The sequence below is a fragment of the Silurus meridionalis genome, chromosome 21, assembly GCF_014805685.1.
Source record: "Silurus meridionalis isolate SWU-2019-XX chromosome 21, ASM1480568v1, whole genome shotgun sequence".
NCBI lineage: Eukaryota > Metazoa > Chordata > Actinopteri > Siluriformes > Siluridae > Silurus > Silurus meridionalis.
In genome coordinates, this window is record NC_060904.1 from 72,089 (window position 1) to 97,088 (window position 25,000).

General features: G+C 42.3%; 1 protein-coding gene across 1 annotated transcript in view; it reads right to left on the reverse strand.

Moving 5' to 3' along the window:
* The window catches only part of dip2ca (disco-interacting protein 2 homolog Ca), a 60,531-nt gene that overhangs the window by 27,236 nt on the left and 8,295 nt on the right, over window positions 1-25,000 (reverse strand). The window contains exons 2-6 of the mRNA XM_046833625.1: window positions 5,053-5,124; window positions 2,822-2,932; window positions 2,481-2,606; window positions 2,004-2,249; window positions 291-416 (exon numbers count right to left, since the gene is read on the reverse strand). Coding sequence (XP_046689581.1) covers window positions 291-416; window positions 2,004-2,249; window positions 2,481-2,606; window positions 2,822-2,932; window positions 5,053-5,124 — 681 coding nt within the window. The remainder of the gene's footprint in view (window positions 1-290; window positions 417-2,003; window positions 2,250-2,480; window positions 2,607-2,821; window positions 2,933-5,052; window positions 5,125-25,000) is intronic.

Below are 25,000 nucleotides of genomic sequence, written 5' to 3' on the forward strand. Positions count from 1 at the left end.
ACACACACACACACACACACACAAAAAAACTGATATATACTCATCTTCAGACCCATGTATAGAATAAAGTCCAGATTTGTATTTTTCACATATATTTTTTTGTATTTTTGTATTTTTTACACAAACACAGAGCAAACACGGAATGAGCTGTATGTCATGGAACACAAACACAATGTTCAGAAGGGAGATGGAGATGGAGGTGTGTATTGTGCTGGTGGTGAGGGGAGGGGTAGAGTGTGTGGATGGGGTCAGGATTTATTAGGATGAGAAGGTCGGCACAGTATACTGACCATCCGACTCAAGAGGTGGAGGCCAGAGGAGATCAGACCCGAACTCACAGGAGCGACGCAGTGAGTTTCCGTTCTCAGCTACAGCGAGCACAGTTTTCCTCTTCAGAGAGAGGTGAGAGATTGGCCCTGGATTTGTAGGGAAGAGAACCAAACCTTAGAACTTTAGAGCTCATGATGAGTTGCTCACCAACAGCAGGAAGCAAGAGCTCAGACAGAGACATTATTCCTTCATGATGGCTCACATGAGGACGGGACAGATTTAGATTTCATACATTTATAAAGACCCCACCATATTTACATTTATGGCATTTGGCATGTTCCCTCATGCAGGGCAACTTATAATTATTACATTCTAAACTAACACTAATAATTCCACCCAACTCTAACTCAACTCCACACCATTAACTCCAGCCCAAGTCAAGCCCTGAGTCTCCTGCACTCTCCAGAACAAAAGCTCAACACTTGCTGTTTTTTATTTAGTTGTAGAAACTGTGACCTTCAGAAGAACACACAGAGAACACAAAGGAGTTCTGTTGGACTTTATTGCTTATTTTTTTGTACTCTCATGTGAATATGATTTGAAATCAGGTGATTGAAGGTCTAACAGCTGTGATGAATAATCTGTTGTCGGATCTCGCTGCTCACAGAGTCATTAGAAGAGCTTTGTTTAAAGTATTAGTTATTCTTGAAGCTTGTGTTGGACCAATCGGACCATACAGCACCAGCTCCACCTTTAATCGTTCCTGAATGAATAGAATCCTGGAACTAAATTTACACCAGGTTCCATCAATGTGAACAAAGTGAAAAGGTTCCTGCAGTAAAGATCTGCCCCTTTATATAGATCAGAGTTATTTAAACAAAGCTCATAAGCATGTAGCCTTAAACAGGAACTCACTGTCCCACCTCATGAAGATTATGGACCTTTAAAGAAGTAAATGCCGAACTCGCAATCAAAGACTGTACAAGACTGTAGAAAGAACATCACTTATAATCTTATACTCCAGTGCTCATGTTAGTTCTCACTCTCCAGTGTTCTGTATTGTTGAAAGATTTATGATCAAACACTTGATGTCACCCAAATGAGGATGGGTTCCCCTTTTGAGTCTGGTTCCTCTCAAGGTTTCTTCCTCAGTTTCTTCCTAATTCCTTGCTACAGTCTCCACGGCTGCTCATCAGGGATAAACACACACCATTCACCTTAACTGTTATTTCTGTAAAGCTGCTTTGAGACAATGTCTGTTGTGAAAAGTGCTATAGAAATAAACTTGACTTGACTGTTTCCCTATAAACTGATCTTCCGGTCCCACTGTCTGTGTGTGTGTGTGTCTGTGTGTCTGTCTGTGTGTGTGTTTCCTTCCTACTGAGCCACGTGTTTACATTAAAATTGAGCTGCCTCCACTGATTTAACATCTGCACTGCACATGCTGCCTGTATTCACAGCACAGCACAGCACCTAAGAGCTCGTTTTGTCCTCCTCTGCTTGTGTCACATAACAGAATCTAACAGCAAACATCTAACTGCCAGGAGATAATGGCTGCCATCACTGATTACCTTCTCAAAATACACAGAGACAAAGAAAAAGAAAAGGAAGAAAATCAGACAGACAGCAGTAATGATCAGAGTAAATCTTATGTTGATTCGAACAGAAAGGAAAGGGAGAAGATAAGAAGAAAGAAGAAAAGGAGGAGATAGAAGAAAAGGTGTGGTGGTTACCTGTTTTTCCCATGTGCGTCTGGGCGAGGACATCTGCAAGACGGCTGGCAGCACCGCTTCCTCCACTCTGCGTGGATGAGGATGAGGATGAGGTGGTGGAGCCATGATGGATGGCACGGCTGATCCAGTGCTCCATGCTGGCACTACCCTGGCTGGAGGTGGGCGTGCCCTCACCATGAAGCCCCTCCTCATCAGAGCCAGACGACGTGTCTGTCAGCGGGGGCAGAGACGAGAGCGGGGAGAGGCCTAGTGAGAGTCACTCACACCCACACTGCGCTCACACCAGACACGACACTGAGGGAAGCGTTCCACTGCAGTCACTACCAGAACCCTGACAAGAACTTACGCTACTCGAAACTGAATTTCTGTGACAGAAGTGAAAATGTCAAACTAACCAGGAACATCTGTGCAGGTAAAAAATACCAACAAAGCAAACTACTCTGTGTGTGTGTAATAAAGGGTGGGGTTGAGACTCACCTGGAGGTGTGTAGGCATCCATGGAAGTCTGTACCACAAGTGAGCGCCGTTTGGACGGCATCGGAACGGCCACCTTCCTCTCTTTGTGTTTAGCGAGAGCAGCCTGAACTGCTTCAGTGTGAACGTCTGCAACGCACACACACAAACACAATAAAGATCTTCTGCATTTTCTTACACACAGCCAACTGCTCACAACAATTTTACATATGAGTTTGAGACAGAAAAACATTTGACATTTGGAAAAAACCTCTAGAAACAGTATTTGTTACTGATGTAAACTGTTCAGCATGGTTTTAACAGTGCAGATGTGGCCAGCTGTAGAGACATGGCTGATGATCCACCTGATCTGTAACGCTCGTCTCGGGTGCCTGAAGAACGTCTGCGGTGGTACCGAGAGGCAGAAGAGGGAACCATGGGGGGTCTGCGCTCATGTGCCATCGACAAGTCCAGCCCTGAACATCAGAGAGACAGAACCTGTAAATTATGATCATTATTACAGCATATATTTCTCTTTCTTCATTTTATGTACTACACTGTGATGTATTTCTGAGAGACAGGTACAGAATACAGTTTGGCCTGAACTGGACATTGTGCTGTGGAGAGACTGGTCCTGTTCTACACAACTGTGATCGAATTCAGCTTGTGTGGCTCCGGTCCTGGATCTTTTATACAGTGGAGAGAGCTTTCATCTGAAACGACCCTGACCTTGCACACTGAGGCACATCTTATATAAGCAATGTACCTATGTGTATTATATATATATATATATATAAAGGGTTATATCTATGATGTCATATTTTATTTAGAACCAGACACAGGCTGCCTGCTGCCATGGTGACAAATGCACCTTACATCAACAGAGCAGACAGACGAACACAAACACACACACAAACACATTGCGTTTACATTCCGTAACACTGCACTAACACTGCATAGCCCTGATGTAACCCTTCATTCGCACTGCAGTGATTTTTAGGGTTATGTTCAGGAGTTTATGAGGGTTGAGATTAAGATTAAGGGATAGGGTTGAGGTTAGGGGTTGTGTCTAGGATTAGGAAATAGGGTTGGGGTTAGGATTAGGGGTTGTGGTTAAGATTAGGGGTTGGGGTTGGGATTAGGGAAAGGGTTTGGGGTTAGGATTAGGGGTTAGGGTTAGGGGTTGTTCTTAGGATTAGGGGTTGTGGTTAAGATTAGGGGTTGGGGTTGGGATTAGGGAAGGGTTTGTGGTTAAGATTAGGGGTTGGGGTTGGGATAAGGGAAGGGTTTGTGGTTAAGATTAGGGGTTGGGGTTGGGATAAGGGGAAGGGTTTGTGGTTAAGATTAGGGGTTGGGGTTGGGATAAGGGGAAGGGTTTGGGGTTAAGAGTTGTGTTAAAGATTAGGGGATAGGGTGTCAGGATCTTCCAGGCTCATGGCATTACGTCTGAGTTCACAGCCCGCACTTCCAATGTTGTGGCACGCAATTACAGTTTCATAAAATGCACTTCCGAGTTGGTGGCAATCTTGGTGTTTTTCCTACACTACCTGGTATTTAAGGACACCAAAGACATTAACTCATGGCCAGATCATCTCACTGGCTTTTCTTGTCCCTGAGACCATACTTGCCACCCTGCCTGCTTTGGGTCCTGTTCCCAACCCTGTCTCTGATCCCTGTTTTTTTTACCCCTGTGTTTCTGAGAGTATCTCGCCTGTTTTCTGAGCGGCTTGCTGGTTCCTTACCCTGCCTGTTTCCGCTCCCGAATCCCTGTCCGGCCCTGTGTTTCTCTGCTGGAATTGCTACCCAGAATGGCTATTTCCGGAACTCTACTTTCAGAGGCTTCTGCCTAGCTATAATTACCGGTATAACTTGTATCTGTTCTTCAGACTCAGTTTATCTCTGTTTTCGCTCTGTATATCTGTGTTTTTTTCTCCGCCACCAATTTTTTTCCCCTTGCCATTTTGTTTTTTTGGGGTTAGGAGTTTAGGTTAGGATTAGGGAAAAGGTTTGTGGTTAGGATTAGGGGATAGAGTTGGGGTTATGTGTTGGGATTAGGATTAGGGGTTGGGGTTATGAGCTAGTTTTTGTTACTAGACAAGCTCTTTGTTGATCGTTAGCAAATTTTAGTGATTTCTGTCTTGACTTGTTGTTGGTTGCCATGGTTACACTGGCAGCACAGATATCTAAACAACACCTTGTGTCTGATAACAAATAACTATAATACAAATGTTTCCTGTGTAAATACCAGGCTGTGTTCAATCTGTTCATCGAACACTTCATAGACATAGCAGTGCTGCTTCAGGAACCATGACCATCAATACATCAAATATCAGAAAGATCAATACATTAAATAAAAAAACTCAGATAATATAGAAATGTTCTGGTAACACCATTACTTTTATTCTCACAAATAAATGTAGATTAAATATTTGCTTTTTTAAGCCCTGCCCATTTTAGACCCCAGCTCAGATGTATTTACCACATTTCTGAAAAAATCAGCATGCTGTGTTTCTGTGAACTTAGGTCAGTTCAAACTTGTTCAAACAGATGTGTCCGAGCAGGAAGAACATGAGAAAGGCAAGATAAAAGATTTTACCTGGAGGCTGTGGAAGATAAGCACCAATCAGTTTTGCCCTCTTCTTCTCATAACCTTTCTGTGTGATATCACCTGCAAAGAACAGAGGAGAAAACACAGACATCAGAACATTTTAACACACAACACACCAGTGTGACAAACGCAATTAAATCAACTGAATTTTGTTCTTGATGTTAAATTAATATGGTCACGAAAACAAAAGTGTGAACAAATGAATCTGTTCTTCCATGAAGAGGAAATTGAAATAATATGTGATGATTAACGAAGAACTTTGGACTCGCCACCCAACATTCGCCATGGACTCTTCTGTGATGCAAAAGAAACAACATGGCTAGGAGCTAAGGAACCTCTCAATGTGTCAATAACCAGCTTTTAATAGCTGTAGCTTTAACATTATTCTGCAACCTTTAGGAGCATATGCAGGTGTTTTATATGTCAAGACTGATTAGAACTTCCCTGTGTTTCTTTGGAGCTTTTTTCAGAGGAGATGAGGATGGAGATGAACCAGAATGAGACAGAAAATAAGATATTAAAAAAAATTAAATAAAAAATTATGATTCACTTTTTTGCTCCCACACAGAACATTCAAACATCCCTCAATAGTCTACAACTTCCTGATAATCCTCAGAGGAGAATTCAGCCCACCTTCATCTCCTCTTCATCCTTTCACTGGGCCCCTCCTCTCTTACCTCTGCTGTACACAGCTGGAGCTCAGAGCAGCTAAAGTAACTCAAGTGATGAAGAAAACAACAGTGAGGTGAAAGAAAACTTTGCTACTGTTAATATGAAACACTTTACAGAGTACCATGGAGAAACTAAAATGTATAGAAAGTCAAATCTGTCTTCTGAAGTCTTAAGAAGCTCCATCTTTATTTCTCCTGACTGATTTAGAGAAGATCAAGATCTTGTAGTCAGAACACACACCGCTCTAAGCCCTGTTATACAAACTATTCTGTAGTCTTTTATTAAATGTGATTAATCATCCAGTCACTCATTCAACACAAATGTGTGTGTGTGTGTGTGTGTGTGTGTGTGTGTGTGTGTGTGTGTGTGTGTGTGTCTTGTGGAGAAGGATGAATTTTCCCAGAAAATGTTATTATCTGTCAGGGAGGAACATGTTTTGACTTTGGAAAGACGCCGTTCACATTCTGATTTTCACAGAAACAGAACTGAGATTGAAGCTCTGATGTTTTCGTACCAAATCACTTTTAGGAGTAAAGATCAGCACTGTGTGTGTGTGTGTGTGTGTGTGTGTGTGTGTGTGTTAATAACCTGAAGAACAAACATACATGTTTTTAACCCTTTTAAAATGAATAAATTGTAGAACATTAGAGCTCCACAGTGAATTTTGACTTTGACCATCACTGGTTCTGAAATACGTTGATGTAGAATTGTGTATGATAAAGCAGGAAATAGTAGACCACACCACACACACACACACACACACACACACACACACACACACACAGTAGTTATGGTTTATCACTGACCACATCTGGCCCATTGAATGTTTAGATGTTCACTCTTTCAGGTCCCCTGTTGAAGGTGTTCACATTCAGAGGGATTTATTTTACCTCCTGAGCGAGAGTGTGGGAAGAAACAAAAGATTGCCATCTCACCACGTTTGACTGCACACAACAACTCTGCCATGTCGACTAGACACCACTTTCATTCTCAGTTTGCCTTAAACAGTTCCATCACCCTGAAGCTGAGATGTTCACACAGCAGACACGGAACAGAAACAAGAATTGTGATCCTGAAATGCGATCTTGGGTTAGTAAATGAGAAGTAAACATGGGTGTAAATTCCACCTGCTGAATGAGATTAATCCTCTCACATCATTCTGAGATAAATCAGAATCAGCTCTTCTCTATTTTCTCTCTCACTTGAGGAAGACCAGATCTTTCTCTATAAATACACTTATTTTTCCTGTCTCTGAGCAGAATGCCAAAACTACGGTGGCCAAGAAGCGCAAAACACATTAACAAATCCGAAAACAAAATAACAAATCCGAAAACACAACGACAATTTAGACAAAGCAGAAAAGGTGGGTATAGTTTGTGAATGGAAACTTACCGATTATTGGACGAGACACCTGTCATTCAAGATATACAGGATGTATGAAATCTTATAACTGTGTTCTCCAATTTGTTAATTTGTTTTCTGAATTGTTAATGTGTTTTGCACTTCTCGACCACTGTACAAAACGCTTATGTGTATTTAGATTAACTTGTTAAAGTGACAGACTTCCACAGACACGTCATCTTCAGGTGGTTGGCAGCTTGTGGACAAGTGTCGACCTGAGAAACACCTCCAGGAGGTGAATCCATCTCAATCCTGTTTCATACAGAGATTCCTCCATACAGATGTGACCGCAGACAGAGGATACACACACACACACACACACACACACACACACACACATACTCACTCATTCACTCACTCACTCAATCAGTCATAACATTAGAAACAGTACCAGAAATAAATGTCAATAATGTATGTGCGTGTGCATTCGTGTGAGTGTGTGCGCGTGTGTGCATGTGTGTGAGTGTGTGTGTGTGTGTGTGTGTGTGTTGGTGTGTGTTGGGGGGTGTGTGTGTGTGTGTTGGTGTGTGTGTGCTGATGTGTATACTACAGAACTCTGAGCAGAAGGCGTGTGTTTTAGCTCCTCTCCACTCTTTACTATTGGATGCAGATCAAATCCTTTTGTAGCAGAGCCCAATGACATCATGTTTCCATGGATATTCCTTTTGATATGGAGAATGACAGTGGAGATGATCATTCACACATGGAGAATGCCACAGGCCACAGAACACACACAACAGGGTTCTACTGCACGCACACACACACACACACACACACACACACACACACACACACACACACCCACACCAGAAGCTGACCACTGCCTTTCCACTCAGAGGCCATGTTGTCTGTGTCCCTTGTGTTGTGTCCTGTAATGTTTACGGAAATGTCACGAGACCAACAATCACAAGAACAACCTGAGGATTCACACATGCAGTGGAAAAGATTCGTAAGGTTCCTACTGATCTTCATATTTCTTTCTTTTTCTTTCTCAATTTGTTTGTTAAATAATTAGAAAAAGTAGTTTTACTAAATTGTTAGTGTTACTAGCTCCACCCACTTCATAACAGTAGCCCCGCCACCTGCCGCTGTAAATCACCAGCTTTGATTGCGAATCATCATCATCGCCATCATCATCACTGCTACAGTATCAGTGTTTGTCAGAATAAATAAAAAAAATTATTTATCTAATTACAGTGAAAAGTGCAGAAATTCCAAACAACACCCCAACTGTGAACAGCAACAATGGCATCATAGAGAGAGATAGAGAGACAGGTGTTAATATTCCAACTGTGTTTTCTCTAAGCTCAACTGTTTGTGTGTGTGTGTGTGTGTGTGTGTGTGAGTGTGAGTGTGTGTGTGAGTGTGTGTGTGTGTGTGTGAGAGAAAGAGAAAGAAAGAGAGCGAGACACAGAAGCTCCACCAGCGCAGAGATGCCCCTGCAGGAGAAGGTAAAGCTTGTCAAGGTCATTGCATTTCTGCCAAAACCAAATACACACGCGCACACACGCACACACACACACACACACACACACACACACACACACACACACACACACACAGGCAGTGTCTTCATTTGCCCCAATATCAATATTTTCCTAAGCAAGAATAAACACCAGAATACACCAAATAACAAACCCAAAAACAAAACACACACACGCACATACAAGCACACACACACACACAGAAAGTTAGCTGACCCAGAGCCCTGAGAAACATCACAAGGTGACACACAACTCTTTCATTTATAAGCCTTGAAAGCTACACAACATTCAGTTAAAAATGTGTTGTGTGTGTGTTTGTGTGCAGTTATTTGTGCGTGCATGTGTGTGTGATACACTAAAGTTCTCTACAGAATATCACAAATCAGCAGATTTATCTGATCCTGGGAAACCCAACAGTGTATTACACAAAGAGCCATATTACACATAGAGCCGTATTATACATAGAGCCGTATTATACATAGAGCCTTATTATACATAGAGCCGTATTACACACAGAGCCGTAATACACACAGAGCCGTATTACACACAGAGCTGCATTATATACAGAGCCGTATTACACACAGAGCTGTATTATATACAAAACCGTATTACACACAGAGCTGTATTATATACAGAGCCGTATTACACACAGAGCCGTATTATACATAGAGCCTTATTATACAGAGAGCCGTATTACACACAGAGCCGTAATACACAGAGCCGTGTTACACACAGAGCTGCATTATATACAGAGTCAGTTACACACAGAGCTGTATTATATACAGAGCCATTACACACAGAGCCGTATTATACATAGAGCCTTATTATACAGAGAGCCGTATTACACACAGAGCCGTAATACACACAGAGCCGTATTACACACAGAGCTGCATTATATACAGAGCCTTATTACACACAGAGCTGCATTATATACAGAGCCAGACATACACAGAGCTGCATTATATACAGAGTCAGATTACACACAGAGCTGCATTATATACAGAGTCAGACACACAGAGCTGTATTATATACAGAGCCGTATACACAGAGCTGTATTATATACAGAGCCGTATTACACAGAGCTGTATTATATACAGAGTCAGTATTACACACAGAGCTGCATTATATACAGAGCCGTATTACACACAGAGCTGCATTATATACAGAGCCTTATTACACACAGAGCTGCATTATATACAGAGCCGTATTACACACAGAGCTGCATTATATACAAAACCGTATTACACACAGAGCTGCATTATACAGAGCCGTATTATATACAGAGCCAGATTACACACAGAGCTGTATTATATACAGAGTCATTACACACAGAGCTGTATTATATACAGAGCCGTGTTACACAGAGCCGTGTTATACATAGAGCCGTATTATATACAGAGCCGTGTTACACACAGAGCCGTATACACACAGAGCCGTGTATTACACAGAGCTGTATTATATACAGAGCCGTGTACACACAGAGCTGCATTATATACAGAGCCTTATTACACACAGAGCTGCATTATATACAGAGCCGTGTACACACAGAGCTGCATTATATACAAAACCAGATTACACACAGAGCTGTATTATATACAGAGCCGTGTATTACACAGAGCCGTATTATACATAGAGCCTTATTATACACAGAGCCGTGTATTACACAGAGCCGTAATACACAGAGCCGTATACACACAGAGCTGCATTATATACAGAGCCTTATTACACACAGAGCTGCATTATATACAGAGTATTACACACAGAGCTGCATTATATACAGAGTATTACACACAGAGCTGCATTATATACAGAGCAGTATTACACAGAGCTGTATTATATACAGAGCCGTATTACACACAGAGTTGTATTATATACAGAGCCGTATTACACACAGAGCTGTATTATATACAGAGCCGTATTACACACAGAGCTGTATTATATACAGATCCGTATTACACACAGTCGTATTACACACAGAGCCGTATTATATACAGAGCTATATTACACAAAGAAACAGATAATACACACAGAGCCGTATTACACACAGAGCTGTATTACACACAGAGCCACGCACCCAGATACAGACAGACCCACAGACAAGCACACACAGACACACAGACACACACACACACAGACAGACAATGATGATCTGATCTGGTTCAGTTTTTAAGAGCTTACAGACTCTCAAACAGCTGAGGTATAAAGCAAGAACACTTTATGTGTGTGTGTGTGTGTGTGTGTGTGTGTGTGTGTGTATGTATTGGGGCCAGACGGCCACGCATTTATTCACTCATCAGCAAAATGCCAGCGTCTGTCAGAGGAACTGAACATCCATCTGCCATCATCATCATCATCATCAACAAACTACAAATTGCAGCTGATTGTTTTGTTTTCATGGAAAAAGAACTATTCAGATGAAGTGTGTGTGTGTGTGTGTGTGTGTGTGCCAGTGGATATAACTATCAACAAGCTGATGATCAGAAATCAATCTGTAAAGAAGCACAAGTCTGACCCTAGATCATCACACTGCACTGAAATAAGTCATCAAATACACAAATTAAATATGAATTTGGGTCACATTATAAATCTCTGACACACACACACACACACACACACACACACACACAGATGCATGTAGCTTCATCTGCAACACATTCCCCCAGGACACAGGACAGAAGTTTGACTGTGAAACTTTATCAAACCCGAAGCTCACATGAGCTGGAGAGTGAGTCATGAACAGAGGAGAACTATGAATAGAGCACATTGTCATCAGCAAATACAAAGATGGCCTGAGTGACTGAGCTGAATATTATAGTGTGTGTGTGTGTGTGTGTGTGGAATTGTACAGTTGTGATGAAGCTCTGGTTAACGACGCAAATGACACCATAAGCATCTGTCTCACACACACACACACACACACACACACACACACACACACACACACACACACACACACACACACACACACGCACAGTAAATACCTTTATGCACTACTCAATACTACAGCCTATCTAATGTAACACACACACACACACACACACACACTCATACTCATACATGGCCCTTCTGCTGCTGTGTAAAATGTAGAATTCCCAGCCATTATTGTCTGAACTCCACATGATGCACGATCTGTAATCTCAGAAAAGTACTTTTACATTCTTTCCCATTTGGAAAAGTGTTAGTGTTAAGATGGATCTCACACTGGTTCATCACATTCCTATGTTATCTGTTCAGTGTCTATAGGATCTTTACGATGTGAGTATGTGAGGTATACAGAAAGTCTTTATCTGGACTCACACATCTCTGGTTATTATGTCTTCTTTCCCAACCAGGAACAGTTTAAGCTCAGGTTTTTTCCAGTGTGTATATACTTATTTACATTTACATTTGCAGCATTTAGCAGACGCCCTTATCCAGAGCGATGTACAAAAGTGCTTTAAATCTCTAGTAATGAATAAATCTACACTGTACACAAGATTACACACTTAATATAAATATAACTCAAATTCTACAAACTTGGAAAGTGCTAATTTAGGTATTTCAGGAAGATGAAGGTCTTCAGTCGTTGCTTGAAGATAGTCAGGGACTCTGCTGTACGGACATCTAGGGGAAATTCATTCCACCACCTCGGTGCCAGAACAGAGAAGAGCCTTGAAGTGTACTTACCTCTCATTCTGAGAGAAGGTGGTACCAGTCGAGCAGTGCTGGAGGATCTCAGACAGCGTGGTGCAGTGCGAGATGTGATGAGGTCTCTGAGGTAAGATGGTGCTGGTCCATTTTTGGCCTTGTAGGCATCATCAGTGTTTTTGAATCTGATATGTGCAGCTACTGGAAGCCAGTGAAGAAGCAGCAGTGGGGTGGTGTGGGAGAACTTGGGCTTTGGGAGAACTTGGGCTGATTGAACACAAGTCATGCAGCTGCTTTTTGGATCATTTGCAGTGGACGAATAGCGTTCAGGGGAAGAGTCTTGAAATGACACGAGACTGAACAAGCACCTGGGCAGCCTGTGTGGACAGAAATGGTTGAATCCTTCAGATGTTGTAGAGAAGAAATCGACAAGAACGAGCAACATTAGCGACATGTGGGAAGAAAGACAGTTCATTGTCCATAGTTACCCCAAGGTTACGAGCAGTGGCTGAAGGGGAGAGCAGAGAGTCATGAAGTGTTATTTGGAGATCTTGACCTGGAGATGAATCACCTGGGATGACCAGCAGTTCTGTTATCTGCATTAAACTAAAGAAGAACATTTGCTCCATGCTGTGTGATTCTTCCCTGATCAGAAAAGGCACCACAAGCATCGTAGATCACATGGAAAACCTCTCCAAGAATTAAGTTTTGTTTGGGCATAATAAACATCATACAGCTTTGGTGTCAGAAGTGAGATACTTTCCGGCAATATCTAAAGGGAGATCACGCATCAAGGTAAGTTTAGGACACTTCCTTGCTTGTGGGGATTTTTCCATTCGCCAGCCAAAAGGGGCTGCATGTGTGTTCGTGTCTTGGTTATGCTTTTATTGTTCAATCAATGATAATTTCCTTTGGTGGGATGAATTCGTCGTGAAGTTTTCCTCACCTTAGACGTAAATGCAAGATTAGAAGACGTTTTTACAGTTTGTCTAATATAAGCCATATTGTCTGATGTATCCAAAAGAAACTACGATAATTTTTATGTGCCCGGAAAAAAAAAAAAGGAAATATTGGAAAGACTACAATTTTGTTTTGGCTTTATGGTCTACTTTTCTTCAAACTTACAACATTTGTGATTCAATTGGAGAGAATGGATTACTTTTTTTTTTTTTTTTGAAGACTACAATCCCCCTGGTGCATGGCGCAGCTGTAATGTCTGAGTGTTCATACTGAGTATTAAAACTCAAGGAGGAGGTCCTAGGAGAAAGGTGAGTTTATCTATTAGGGAATAGATAGAGTTCCAAGTTCATGTCCTGTAACTCACCTTTTGCCTGTGGTGACACCGACTGGTACAACTTTTTATCATAGTTTTACAATAATTCTAAACGCGCCTTTAAACCTTATAGGAAGAGATATAATTCATAAAATGGAAATGGAAATTCTGTTTTTTGAAACCAATGTTTCACTGTCTTTTCCTTCCGTCGTCATGCTCTCCACTGAACCACAGTCACATCCAGAAGATTTCTTCCATGGTAGTACAGAAGTCCTTTCCATGATAATCCACATTTAGGTGAAGTTAACCCTAAATTATGGGCCTCTCACAAAGATGAGGCAGGTTTAATCCAGGTAAAACCGTATCATGCACTCATGAAAACACACCATCCGATTTTTGTTAACCAATATCCACTGTCAAAAGAGAAGAATGTTGGCATTGCTCCAGTTATTGACAATTTATTGTCACAAGGTGTTTTGATCGAGACACACCGATTAATCTCGTCTTGAAGGCGGATAAAAAATGCTGGAGGCTAACACAAGATTTACGTGAGATTAATAAAATAGTTATTCCGTTAGCTCCTTTGGTGCCCGATGTAGCTACCATTGTTAACTCTATACCAGCGACTCACAGATTTTTTACTGTGATTGATCTTTGTTCTGCTTTTTTTCAGTGTCCCTTTGGCCTCAGAGACGCAGCCGCTTTTCACGTTTACCTATAGGGGACGTCAATTCACCTGGACCCGTCTTACTCAGGGCTTTGTTGACTTGCCAGCCGTATTCTCCGCTGTAGTGCACAGAACTTTGGCTGATATCCACCTGCCCGAAACAACCTGCATTCTTCAATACGCAGATGACATCCTTGTCACAGGACTGACTGAGCAGGACTGCCACAAAGCGTCAGTGGTCATCTGCAATGTCCTGGCTCAGGCTGGATTTAAAGCATCACACCAGATTCACTACAGTGGGTGAAGCGAAAGGTCTCATATCTGGGCCATGTGATCTCAGAAGGCCAACGTAAGATATCGCAGGACCGAGTACAGCTTGTGACTAGGTTTTCAAGACTTCAGACTGTAAAACAGATGCAGAGCTTCTTGGCACTGATGAACTACAGCCGAGCATGGATCCCTGACTGCACACAGCATGATAAAGTTTTGCGTAGTGCTATTGATCACAAAGCTCTTCCATCACATCTCATTCTGTGGACTCATGAAATGACTAACTGTTTTGCTGCCCTCAAGAAGGCTATACAGTCTGCTCCAGCTCTAGGTCTTCCAAATTATGCTAAGCCTTTTCACCTCTATGTGCACGAATGTGGTGGTACGGCTGCGGGGATCCTAGCCCAGGAACACGGTGACAGATATCGCCCTGTTGCGTAGCTTTCCAAATCTTTAGACAACATAGCACAAGGGTTGCCCTCGTGCTTGCATGCAGTGGCTGCTGCGGCTCTGATGGTCCGGGATGCTGAGAAAACGGTGCTGTCACATCCTTTGATACTAAACACCTCACATCAGGTAACAGCTATTTTACACAACCTCAACACACAACATATGACAGCACAACGTAGATCTGGTTATGAAACCACACTCTTGGTGACAGAAAACTTGACCATTAAGCCTCTTCTCAGCTGCATTCAGCTGTAGTAGTGCTGCGTGATCTGCTAGACTTTATTGATTTAGATGGTTTTGATGACGCACATGATTGCCTTAAACACATTGAACAAGAGACCTCTTGTAGGTCTGATCTTTTTGATACGGCCCTGGAAGAGGGGGATTGCCTATATGTAGATGGATTGTGTTTAAACCCTTCTGATGTGTATTTATGTGGATATGCGGTTGTAAACTTACAACCTTAATGATTTAGCTTCAACTATTTCATCAGGTAAACTTGTTTACCTGATGAAATAGTTGAAGCTAAATCATTACCATACACATCAGCACATAGCTGCAGAGTTGGTCACACTTACAAGAGCATGTCAGTTGTCTCAAGGTAAAGAAGTGACTATATACACTGATGTATGCTTATTGTGTAACACAACTTTTGGCTAAAAACTTAGCAATTGAAAGTTATTTTAATATTCCCTCTCACCCAAAGTCAGCTGGAGTGGTAGAGAGAACAAACAGAACCATAAATGAACGTGTTACTAAAGCCTGCATTGAAACAGGCCGAAATTAGACTGCTGTTCTCCCGGCAGAATTCACAGAAATGAGAATGACCCCCATCTTCAACTACTAACTGTCACCTTTTGAACTTCTAATGGGCGTTTCTTCCTTAGGTGACCTGGAAGTGATGGTGGACAACTACATTTCTGCCCTGTTGAAAAATTTCATTCTATCAGTGCTGATGTCTCACTAACTCTTCCTCTGCCCACAGAAAAGCCAACACAACCTTTTGTGCCTAATCAGCAGGTCCTGATACGAAGCCTGAAGCTTACCAATGTCTGTGAGCCGAAGTGTCTGGGTCCAGCGACTGTTCTAGTCATCTAGTGATCAGCCACAATAAATAATAAAGACTCCAGCAAGGGGCAGATCTTTTTCTTATAAACCCCACAGTTCTGGAACAACCTTCCAATCAGTGTTCGGGACTCAGACAGTCTCAATGTTCAAGTCGAGTCTTTTATTAGTAGATTTTTCTTAGATAAAGAAGCAGATCTGGAGGGATCATGGATATCGAGTGTTCAGTGAACTGGGATATTTGGATGCTGTCGTCCCTTCACTCTCGCACGTTCACTCAGGTTTGTTGACTGTGGTGTGGTGGGTCGTCTCTTATCCTAGAGATCCCTCATGTCTGTGTCCCTGCACTGGTTCTCCCTCTCACTGCATCCCTTCTGGTTCTCCCTTTTAGTTATGCTGCCATAGTGAGTCTTGCCGGAGTCCCAACTACACAGTGTCCTTAACTTTCATACAACAATTAGATCACATAATAATCCATATCCTTCTCTCCTGAGGATGGATTTGGACTGTAGTTAATGGCAACAGTCTGCTACACTGACTGAGACACAGTTTGCTTCTGATCACCATCACTGTACCCCACAACATTGTTTATCTGTAATAAATGGACATTCAGTGGCACCCAGATGAGGATGAGGTTCCCTCTTGAGTCTGGTTTCTCTCAAGGGTTCTTCCTTATGCATCTCAGGACATTTTTCCTTCACCACAGTCGTCACTGGCTTGTTCATCAGGGACAAACTTCATCAACTTCTTCATGATTCTTCTTCTGAATTGAATTGAATTGAATAGATCTGGATAGCCCAACATGGGTGGGTTGGACAAGCAGTCCACTAACTCACAGAGGACCTTTTGATGCTCATTTGTCCATGTGACAGGATGTGACAATGCAAGCTGTCCCTGGTGACTTTTCCCCTGCCCTTCCGCTTCAGCGGTACTTTTGCTTTTGGTGTCGTCGTATCAGTGAGCAGCATATAAAGAGGTGCAGCCTTGCGGGAGAAGTTCTCAGTGTATGACCGGTAGTAAGAGCGAAATCCTAATAAATTTCTTACTTCTCCAACTGTTTTAGGGGTCCTCTCCTTCAGGGCTTGAACCGGAGCATTGTCAGCAGGGTCCATATTGTACCCATCTTGGGGTACAATGTCACCAGCCTCCCTAAAAATTTTCGAAGCATGAGCTTAACACCATGCTTCTGGTAACACTGCAATACACTTTTGAAATCCTGAAGAGGATTGTCAAATGTTTCTGAATAGACTAAATTATCATCTAAATAAGGCTGACACGCCTCATCACGCAGTTCTCTCAGGCACTCTTTCATGATCCTTTGAAATTTGGCAGGTGCATTGGACAATCCAAACGGGACCCTTACCCATTCATATAATCCCCATGGTGTTATGAACTCAGTAAGAGGTTGGCTGGATTCCTCTACAAAACCTTGTTATAGACTATACCTTGATCCAAGATTAAAAACCAGGTGCTGCCCACCAAGCTGTCAAGCATGTTATGTATACGGGGTATTGGGTGTCTGTCTGGAATGGATTTCTTATTTAACTCCTGGTAGTCACAACAGAGGCGGAGAGTTCCATCTTCACAGACTATCGGCGAAGAGTATGGTGACTTTGAGCTAGTGATCCATCCCTTATTCAACAAATCTTTATGCAGTGGCTTCGGGACAGACATTTATGTGTGCTTCACGAGTGTGATGTCATGAAGGCGGAATTTTTAGCTGAAATGAGGGAATGCATCCAACATCGCTGTCATCACAGGCAAAAGCATCACTCTCCTCCCTCAAAAGCTGTTTTACTTTCCGTTGCTGTTCGGGTGTTAAATGATCAATGCAAACAGGAGGGTCCCATAAATCTTTCTCTTGGGTTGTAAACATCCCCTTAGCATTTACTGAACATTGATTAAATTTGCAAGTTTTTTTTACTGATTGTTTTTATTTACTATCTTTGAGGAGCGGGCCTTGTGTGGTGTATGTACTAGTGTCACATGCATTCACTCGCTGGGCTGTCGCTAATTTCACCTCAGCTGGGTAGACGGCTTTTACATTTGCATTACATTTACATTTGCGGCATTTAGCAGACGCCCTTATCCAGAGCGACGTACAAACGTGCTTTAAATCTCTAGTAGTGAATAAATCTACACTGGTACGCAAGAATACAAACTCAATATAAATATAACTCGAATTCTACAAACTTGGAAAGTGCTAATTTAGGTATTTCAGGAAGAGGGAGGTCTTCAGTCGTCGCTTAAAGATAATCAGGGACTCTGCTGTACGGACATCTAGGGGAAGTTCATTCCACCACCTCGGTGCCAGAACAGAGAAGAGCCTTGAATTGTACTTACCTCTCATTCTGAGAGAAGGTGGTACCAGTCGAGCAGTGCTGGAGGATCTCAGACAGCGTGGTGCAGTGCGAGATGTGATGAGGTCACTGAGGTAAGATGGTGCTGGTCCATTTTGGCCTTGTAGGCAAGCATCAGTGTTTTGAATCTGATACGTGCAGCTACTGGAAGCCAGTGAAGGGAGCGCAGCAGTGGGGTGGTGTGGGAAAACTTGGGCTGATTGAACACAAGTCGTGCAGCTGCATTTTGGATCATTTGCAGTGGACGAATAGCGTTCAGGAGAAGACCTGCCAGCAGAGAGTTGCAGTAGTCCAGTCTTGAAATGACAAGAGACTGAACAAGCAACTGGGCAGCCTGTATGGACAGAAATGGTCGAATCCTTCGGATGTTATAGAGAAGAAATCGACAAGAACGAGCAACATTAGCGACATGTGGGAAAAAAGACAGTTCATTGTCCATAGTTACCCCAAGGTTACGGGCAGTGGCTGAAGGGGAGAGCAGAGAGTCATGAAGTGTTATTTGTAGATCTTGACCTGGAGATGAATCACCTGGGATGACCAGCAGTTCTGTTTTGCTGGGGTTGAGTTTAAGTTGGTGAGCCCTCATCCATAAAGATATGTCTGACAAGCTTTTACTCATTGTATATACCCCAGAATTGCACGTGGAGGCAGGTCAATGTCATGGACAGTTTCATGGACATATTCAAGTCAAGTCAAGTTTATTTATATAGCGCTTTCACAACAGACATTGTCTCAATGCAGCTTTACAGAAATCAACAGTCAAGGTGCATGGTGTGTATTTATCCCTGATGAGCAGCCGTGGTGACTGTGGCAAGGAAAAACTCCCTTAGATGTTATGAGGAAGAAACCTTAAGAGGAACCAGACTCAAAAGTGGAACCCATCCTCACTTGGGTGACATCAAGAGTTTGATCATAAATCTTTCAACAATACAGAACACTGGAGAGAGAGAACTAACATGAGTACTGGAGTATAAGATTATAAGTAATGTTCTTTCTGCAGTCTTATACAGTCTATATGTTTATAAAACTAGGAGCTACTGAGCTCAACATTTGTTATCATCACAGATCCAGCATCAGCTTCTCTATGCCAGAGCCTTTAAACACTCCAGGAGGTCCAATGTCAAAACCACACATGAAGTGGAATCCAACTGGCACTGGTATGTCTCTAGATGGTTCGGGATGTTTGCGAGTTCGAAATCTACTTCTTCAAAGGTCCATAATCTTCATGAGGTGGGACATGACTGGAGCTGGAGCAACCTCAGGATGCCTCAGGATGGGGAGAGAAAGAGAAGCAGTGGAGAGGAATTAGCGTAGCAAGTTGATAATGTGCATGTGATCAGATGTTCTGGAGCACAAGGTTATAATGTGAGACATGTTATGTGTAGAACTCGCTAAAAAGATACGTCTTTGATCTGCACTTAAACTGGGAGAGTGTGTCTGAGCCCCGAACACTGTCAGGAAGACTATTCCAGAGTTTAAGAGCTAAATGTGAGAATGTTCTACCACCTTTAGTGGACTTTGCTATTCTCGGAACTAATAGAAGCCCAGAGTTTCGAGATCTCTTCCACCCTCAAGTCGTCTAACCACCGTGCACACTCATCCGGCACAAACAAGGCATTCTAGATAATAAAGAGCCTGTTTTGATGCAACATTTTACAGCTCTAGCCTGTTAAGATGGAATTTTTGTTACTGACCTCCCTGCTTTTGCCACTCCATTGCTGCACCCATCTTCTTGGCTTCTCATTAAGTTCAATAACACCTCTGCTTTCTTACAGTCGCAGGACAGGGCAGTACTCATGGCTTTGGTTGTTACACTGTTGCTCCTCACCACTGTTCAGAGGATACTTAATGACACTGTAACCAATAATGGGTTTATCTGCCACCCCATCCTCATTAGAAACTAATACAGGTGCCTCCAATTCCAAAGTTGTGGCTTTGTCTCTTCCCAGCTTGAACATCACTTTCACCCAGGTTTCAAACAGAATGACTGTTTGATTTACTGCTCGAACCAGTTAAGACTTCCTGGAACTAGGATCTCTTCAAGGCTGTGTGGCATGGTGTGTGGGATATGTTCTTTTCTCCACTTTTCATTCATGAGACACAGTTGTGACCCTGTTTCCCCCTATTGCTTGTGTTGGCACCCCATCAAAAAACAATTCACCACACATTTCTCTCCGATCAAATTCAGCAACTTTGCATTGTGTTTGGTGGATAGCTGATTGGCACTTACTGTTTAAAGCAGCTTTAGGTAGCTCTCCTTCTTCTTTGCTGTTTCTCTGTCTTCCAACTGCTTAATGCTGTCACACAGGAGTACACTTTGATGTTTCCTCAACTGTGATGATGTGATGTGAGCAGTTACCACCATACTGTTAGCTAATTGTACCCTTTCTTTCCTTCCTGTAAGCGGTCCCCTGTACCCTTTGGAAAGATGCCCACTTTGCCCACATTTGAAAAAATGGTAACACTGGTCACCTCTACCTTGATCCTGACACCCATTGCATCCCCGCTTCGTTTCTCATGGCTTTATAAAACAGAAAGTAGCCATCAACTTCCACATTTCTTCAATCTCCTCTTTTAGGTGCTTGACGGCTTGACCCGGCTTCACTTGTGTGTGTGTGGACTGTTCTTTACCCCGGAGTGCATGAACCATTCTCTCTTGGCTTTGATGTGGTTCGGGCTGGATCTCAGTGACTTCAGTCTCTTTGACTTGGGCAGTTTTCTTAAACTTTTGCTGTCTTTCCCACTCTAGGCTTGCTGCTTCATTCATCTTCATGATGAGAACTTCATGTGACTGAAGGATCATCAAGGCAGTCTTTAAGTTGATATTTGATGTAATTGTTTGACAGGCCCGTTCCCAGCACACGTAGGAATTTTCTCTGTATGAGGAAAGGACTGTAAAATAAATCCCTCTGGTTCTCAAGCAGCAGCTAAAGGTCTTTCTTTTATTTATGATACAAGTCGGTTGGGCTTTCTTCCCTATAATGGCTTTTCAGAATAGTATGTAGCTTGAAAAGTGTTTAATCTGTTTTAATTTCTAGCATATCACGCAGATTCATACCTGGACTGATTGCTCTGATCACTGCGTCAATGTTCTCAGACTCTCTGTGTCATTTATTTATTCCAGCATCAATCTGGTGTATCAAATTGTTGTATGACAGTTTAACTTCCCATTAATCTTAAAATCGGCCATTAATCTTAAAATCGAATGGTGACTTCTGAAACTGCTTGCTGATGTTGGGTGGACACAGTGGAGCTTGACACATCAGGAACATTCAAACTTACGTGTTTCTCAGCATACTTGTAGACATCTCAAAATTACAATGCATTTCTGTGTACTGTTTCTATAAGCATGCGAGCTCCACTGAGCTCCTGTCTGTTTCACCGTCGCCATCTTGGATCGTGCTGTCGCTGCGTTGCGTCATCCCACTGGCAAACTCTAACAAATCTTTTACATGTTGGTGGGCTACATCATCTTCTGTCTCTACTGCCTCACTTATTAATCTGCGAGTGCCGTTTACTCTGTCCCTTTACCGACAGTTACATACACACACACACCTCTTGCAGTTGATCAAGCCATAGCCAGAGCAACGCCTTGCTCAGCCGATCTTGATAGATAGATAGATAGATAGATAGATAGATAGATAGATAGATAGATAGATAGATTGATAGATTGATAGATAGATAGATAGATAGATAGATTTATTGTCATTGCATTGTACAGGTACACAGCAACGAAATGCAGTTTGGCATCTACCAGAAGTGCAAAATGTAGCAGTCATGCAAAAGTGCAGATAAATATCTAGCATATTTACACCATGTGGCATATATGAAAGCATATACAGTCAATATATATAAAGTTTATTACAGTGCAGAGACGTGTGGACGTCATTAAGAATTACAGAATTACAGAAATGGTTCTAAGGCATGGCATTGAAGAGGAATTTGCAGAAGTGAAAGGTTACAAGATTATTGCATTTAAGGAGTTAGCAAGCTGAATAAAGAGTCTACTATATATATATACATACATACGTTATATGTATGTAAAGCTCACATTCAAACTCCACATAGAAGAGCACTTCCACAACTCTGACCCCAGACGCATGTGGAAAGGCATCCAGTCAATCACAGACTACAAACCTACAGCTCAACAAACCAGCAGTGACTTCCAACCGAACAATCACTCACTTTTTTACTCGTTTTGACCAAAGCACAGGCCATTTTACAACAACCACGGACTCTTCTACTGCTTACAGCCCACTTTCACTCTCAACAACGGACGTCTATTCAGTGTTTAGCAGAGTGGATGCACGCAAGGCAGCTGGCCTGGATGGCACTCCACTTGCAGATGGATTCTGGACTTTCTCACCAACAGACCTCAATCTGTCAGGTTGGGAAACCAGGTATCCTCAACCCTCATTCTGAACACTGGCATACCGCAGGGCTGTGTTCTGAGCCCACTGCTCTACTCCCTGTTCACCCACGATTGTGCTCCTCCAACTCCAACATCTTCATCAAGTATGCAGATGACACCACCGTGGTCGGCCAGATCGAAAACAACGACGAATCGGCCTACAGGGAAGAGATCCGTAATCTGGCAGCATGGTGTGCCACCAACAACCTGACCCTTAACGCCACAAAGACCAAAGAGCTCATTGTGGACTTCCGAAAATCCAACAGCGGGAGACATCTACCTATCAACATCGATGGAACTGAGGTAGAACGAGTCTCCAGCTTTAAGTTCCTGGGAGTTCACATCTCTGAGGATCTGTCCTGGCAGCAGAACACGTCAGCTCTGGTAAAAAAAAGCACAACAACGCATGTACTTCTTGAGAAGTCTCAAGAAAGCTCCTCTGTCCCCGGGGATTTTAACGAGTTTCTACCGCTGCATCATTGAGAGCATCCTGACCAATTCCATCACTGTATGGTACGGAGGCTCTACTGTGTGTGAACGTAAAGCACTGCAAAGGGTGGTCAAAACCGCCCAACGCATCACTGGCACCCAACTTCCTGCCATTGAACACCTTCACCACAGCAGATGTCTGCGCAGAGCTCACAACATTATCAAGAATTCTTCACATCCCAGTCATAAACTGTTTAACCTCCTTCCATCACAAAGGAGATACAGGAACTTACGCACCAGAACCAGCAGGTTCAGGGACAGCTTTTTTCCATCCACCATCACATTACTGAACTCTACACTACACTGCTAAATCACTACAAAACAAACATAAACAAAAGACTGTATATAACCTCTGTACAATACATGTACATACTACATATTATATCTTTTTCACTCCTCAGTACATCTGCACTTTTTATATCTGTATGTATCTTTATCATTACTGTATATTCTGCCCAACATTTTACATTTATTTGTGTATATAATGTATGTGTATATATTTATATATATATATTTTTTTATATAGTAGACTGTTTATTCAGCTTGCTACTCCTTAAATGCCATAATCTTGTGATCTGTAACCTTTCATTTCTGCACATTTTTCTTAACTACTGTACGCCTTTATATTTATTCACTGTACTCCTGAATGTCCACACATCTCTGCACTGAAATAGCCTTTATATTTATTCACTGTATATACTTTCATATATACCACTTGCTGTAAATATGCTGGATATTTATCTGCACTTTTGCACGACTGCTACATTTTGCACTTCTGATAGATGCCAAACTGCATTTAGTTGCTGTGTACCTGTACTATGTAATGACAATAAAGTTGTATCTATCTATCTATCTATCTATATAAACATAAATGAATGAAATGTTGGGCAGAATGTACAGTAATGATATAAAGATACATATAGATAAGAATAGTGCAGATGTACTGAGGAGTAAAAAAAGATATAGTATGTAATATGTACATGTATGGTACAGAGGTTATATACAGTCTGTTGTTTGTGTTTGTTTTGTAGTGATTTAGCGGTGTAGTGTTGAGTTCAGTAGTGTGATGGTGGATGGAAAAAAGCTGTCCCTGAACCTGCTGGTTCTGGTGCGTAAGTTCCTGTATCTCCTTCGTGATGGAAGGAGGTTAAACAGTTTATGACTGGGATGTGAAGAGTCCTTGATAATGTTGTGAGCTCTGCGCAGACATCTGCTGTGGTGAAGGTGTTCAATGGCAGGAAGTTGGGTGCCAGTGATGCGTTGGGCAGTTTTGACCACCCTTTGCAGGGCTTTACGTTCACACACAGTGTAGCCTCCGTACCATATAGTGATGGAGTTGGTCAGGATGCTCTCGATGCTGCAGTGGTGGAAACTCGTTAAAATCCCCGGGGACAGATGAGCTTTCTTGAGACTTCTCAAGAAGTACATGCGTTGTTGTGCTTTTTTAAGCAGAGTTGACCTGTTCTGCTGCCAGGACAGATCCTCAGAGATGTGAACTACCAGGAACTTAAAGCTGGAGACTCGCTCTACCTCAGTTCCATTGATGTTGACTGGTAGATGTCTCCTGCTGTTGGATTTCCGAAAGTCCACAATGAGCTCTTTGGTGTTTGTGGCATTGAGGGTCAGGTTGTTGGTGGCACACCATGCTGCTAGATTATGGATCTCTTCCCTGTAGGCCGATTCGTCATTGTTGTCAATCTGGCCGACCACGGTGGTGTCATCTGCATACTTAATGAAGATGTTGGAGTTATACAGAGGAGCACAATC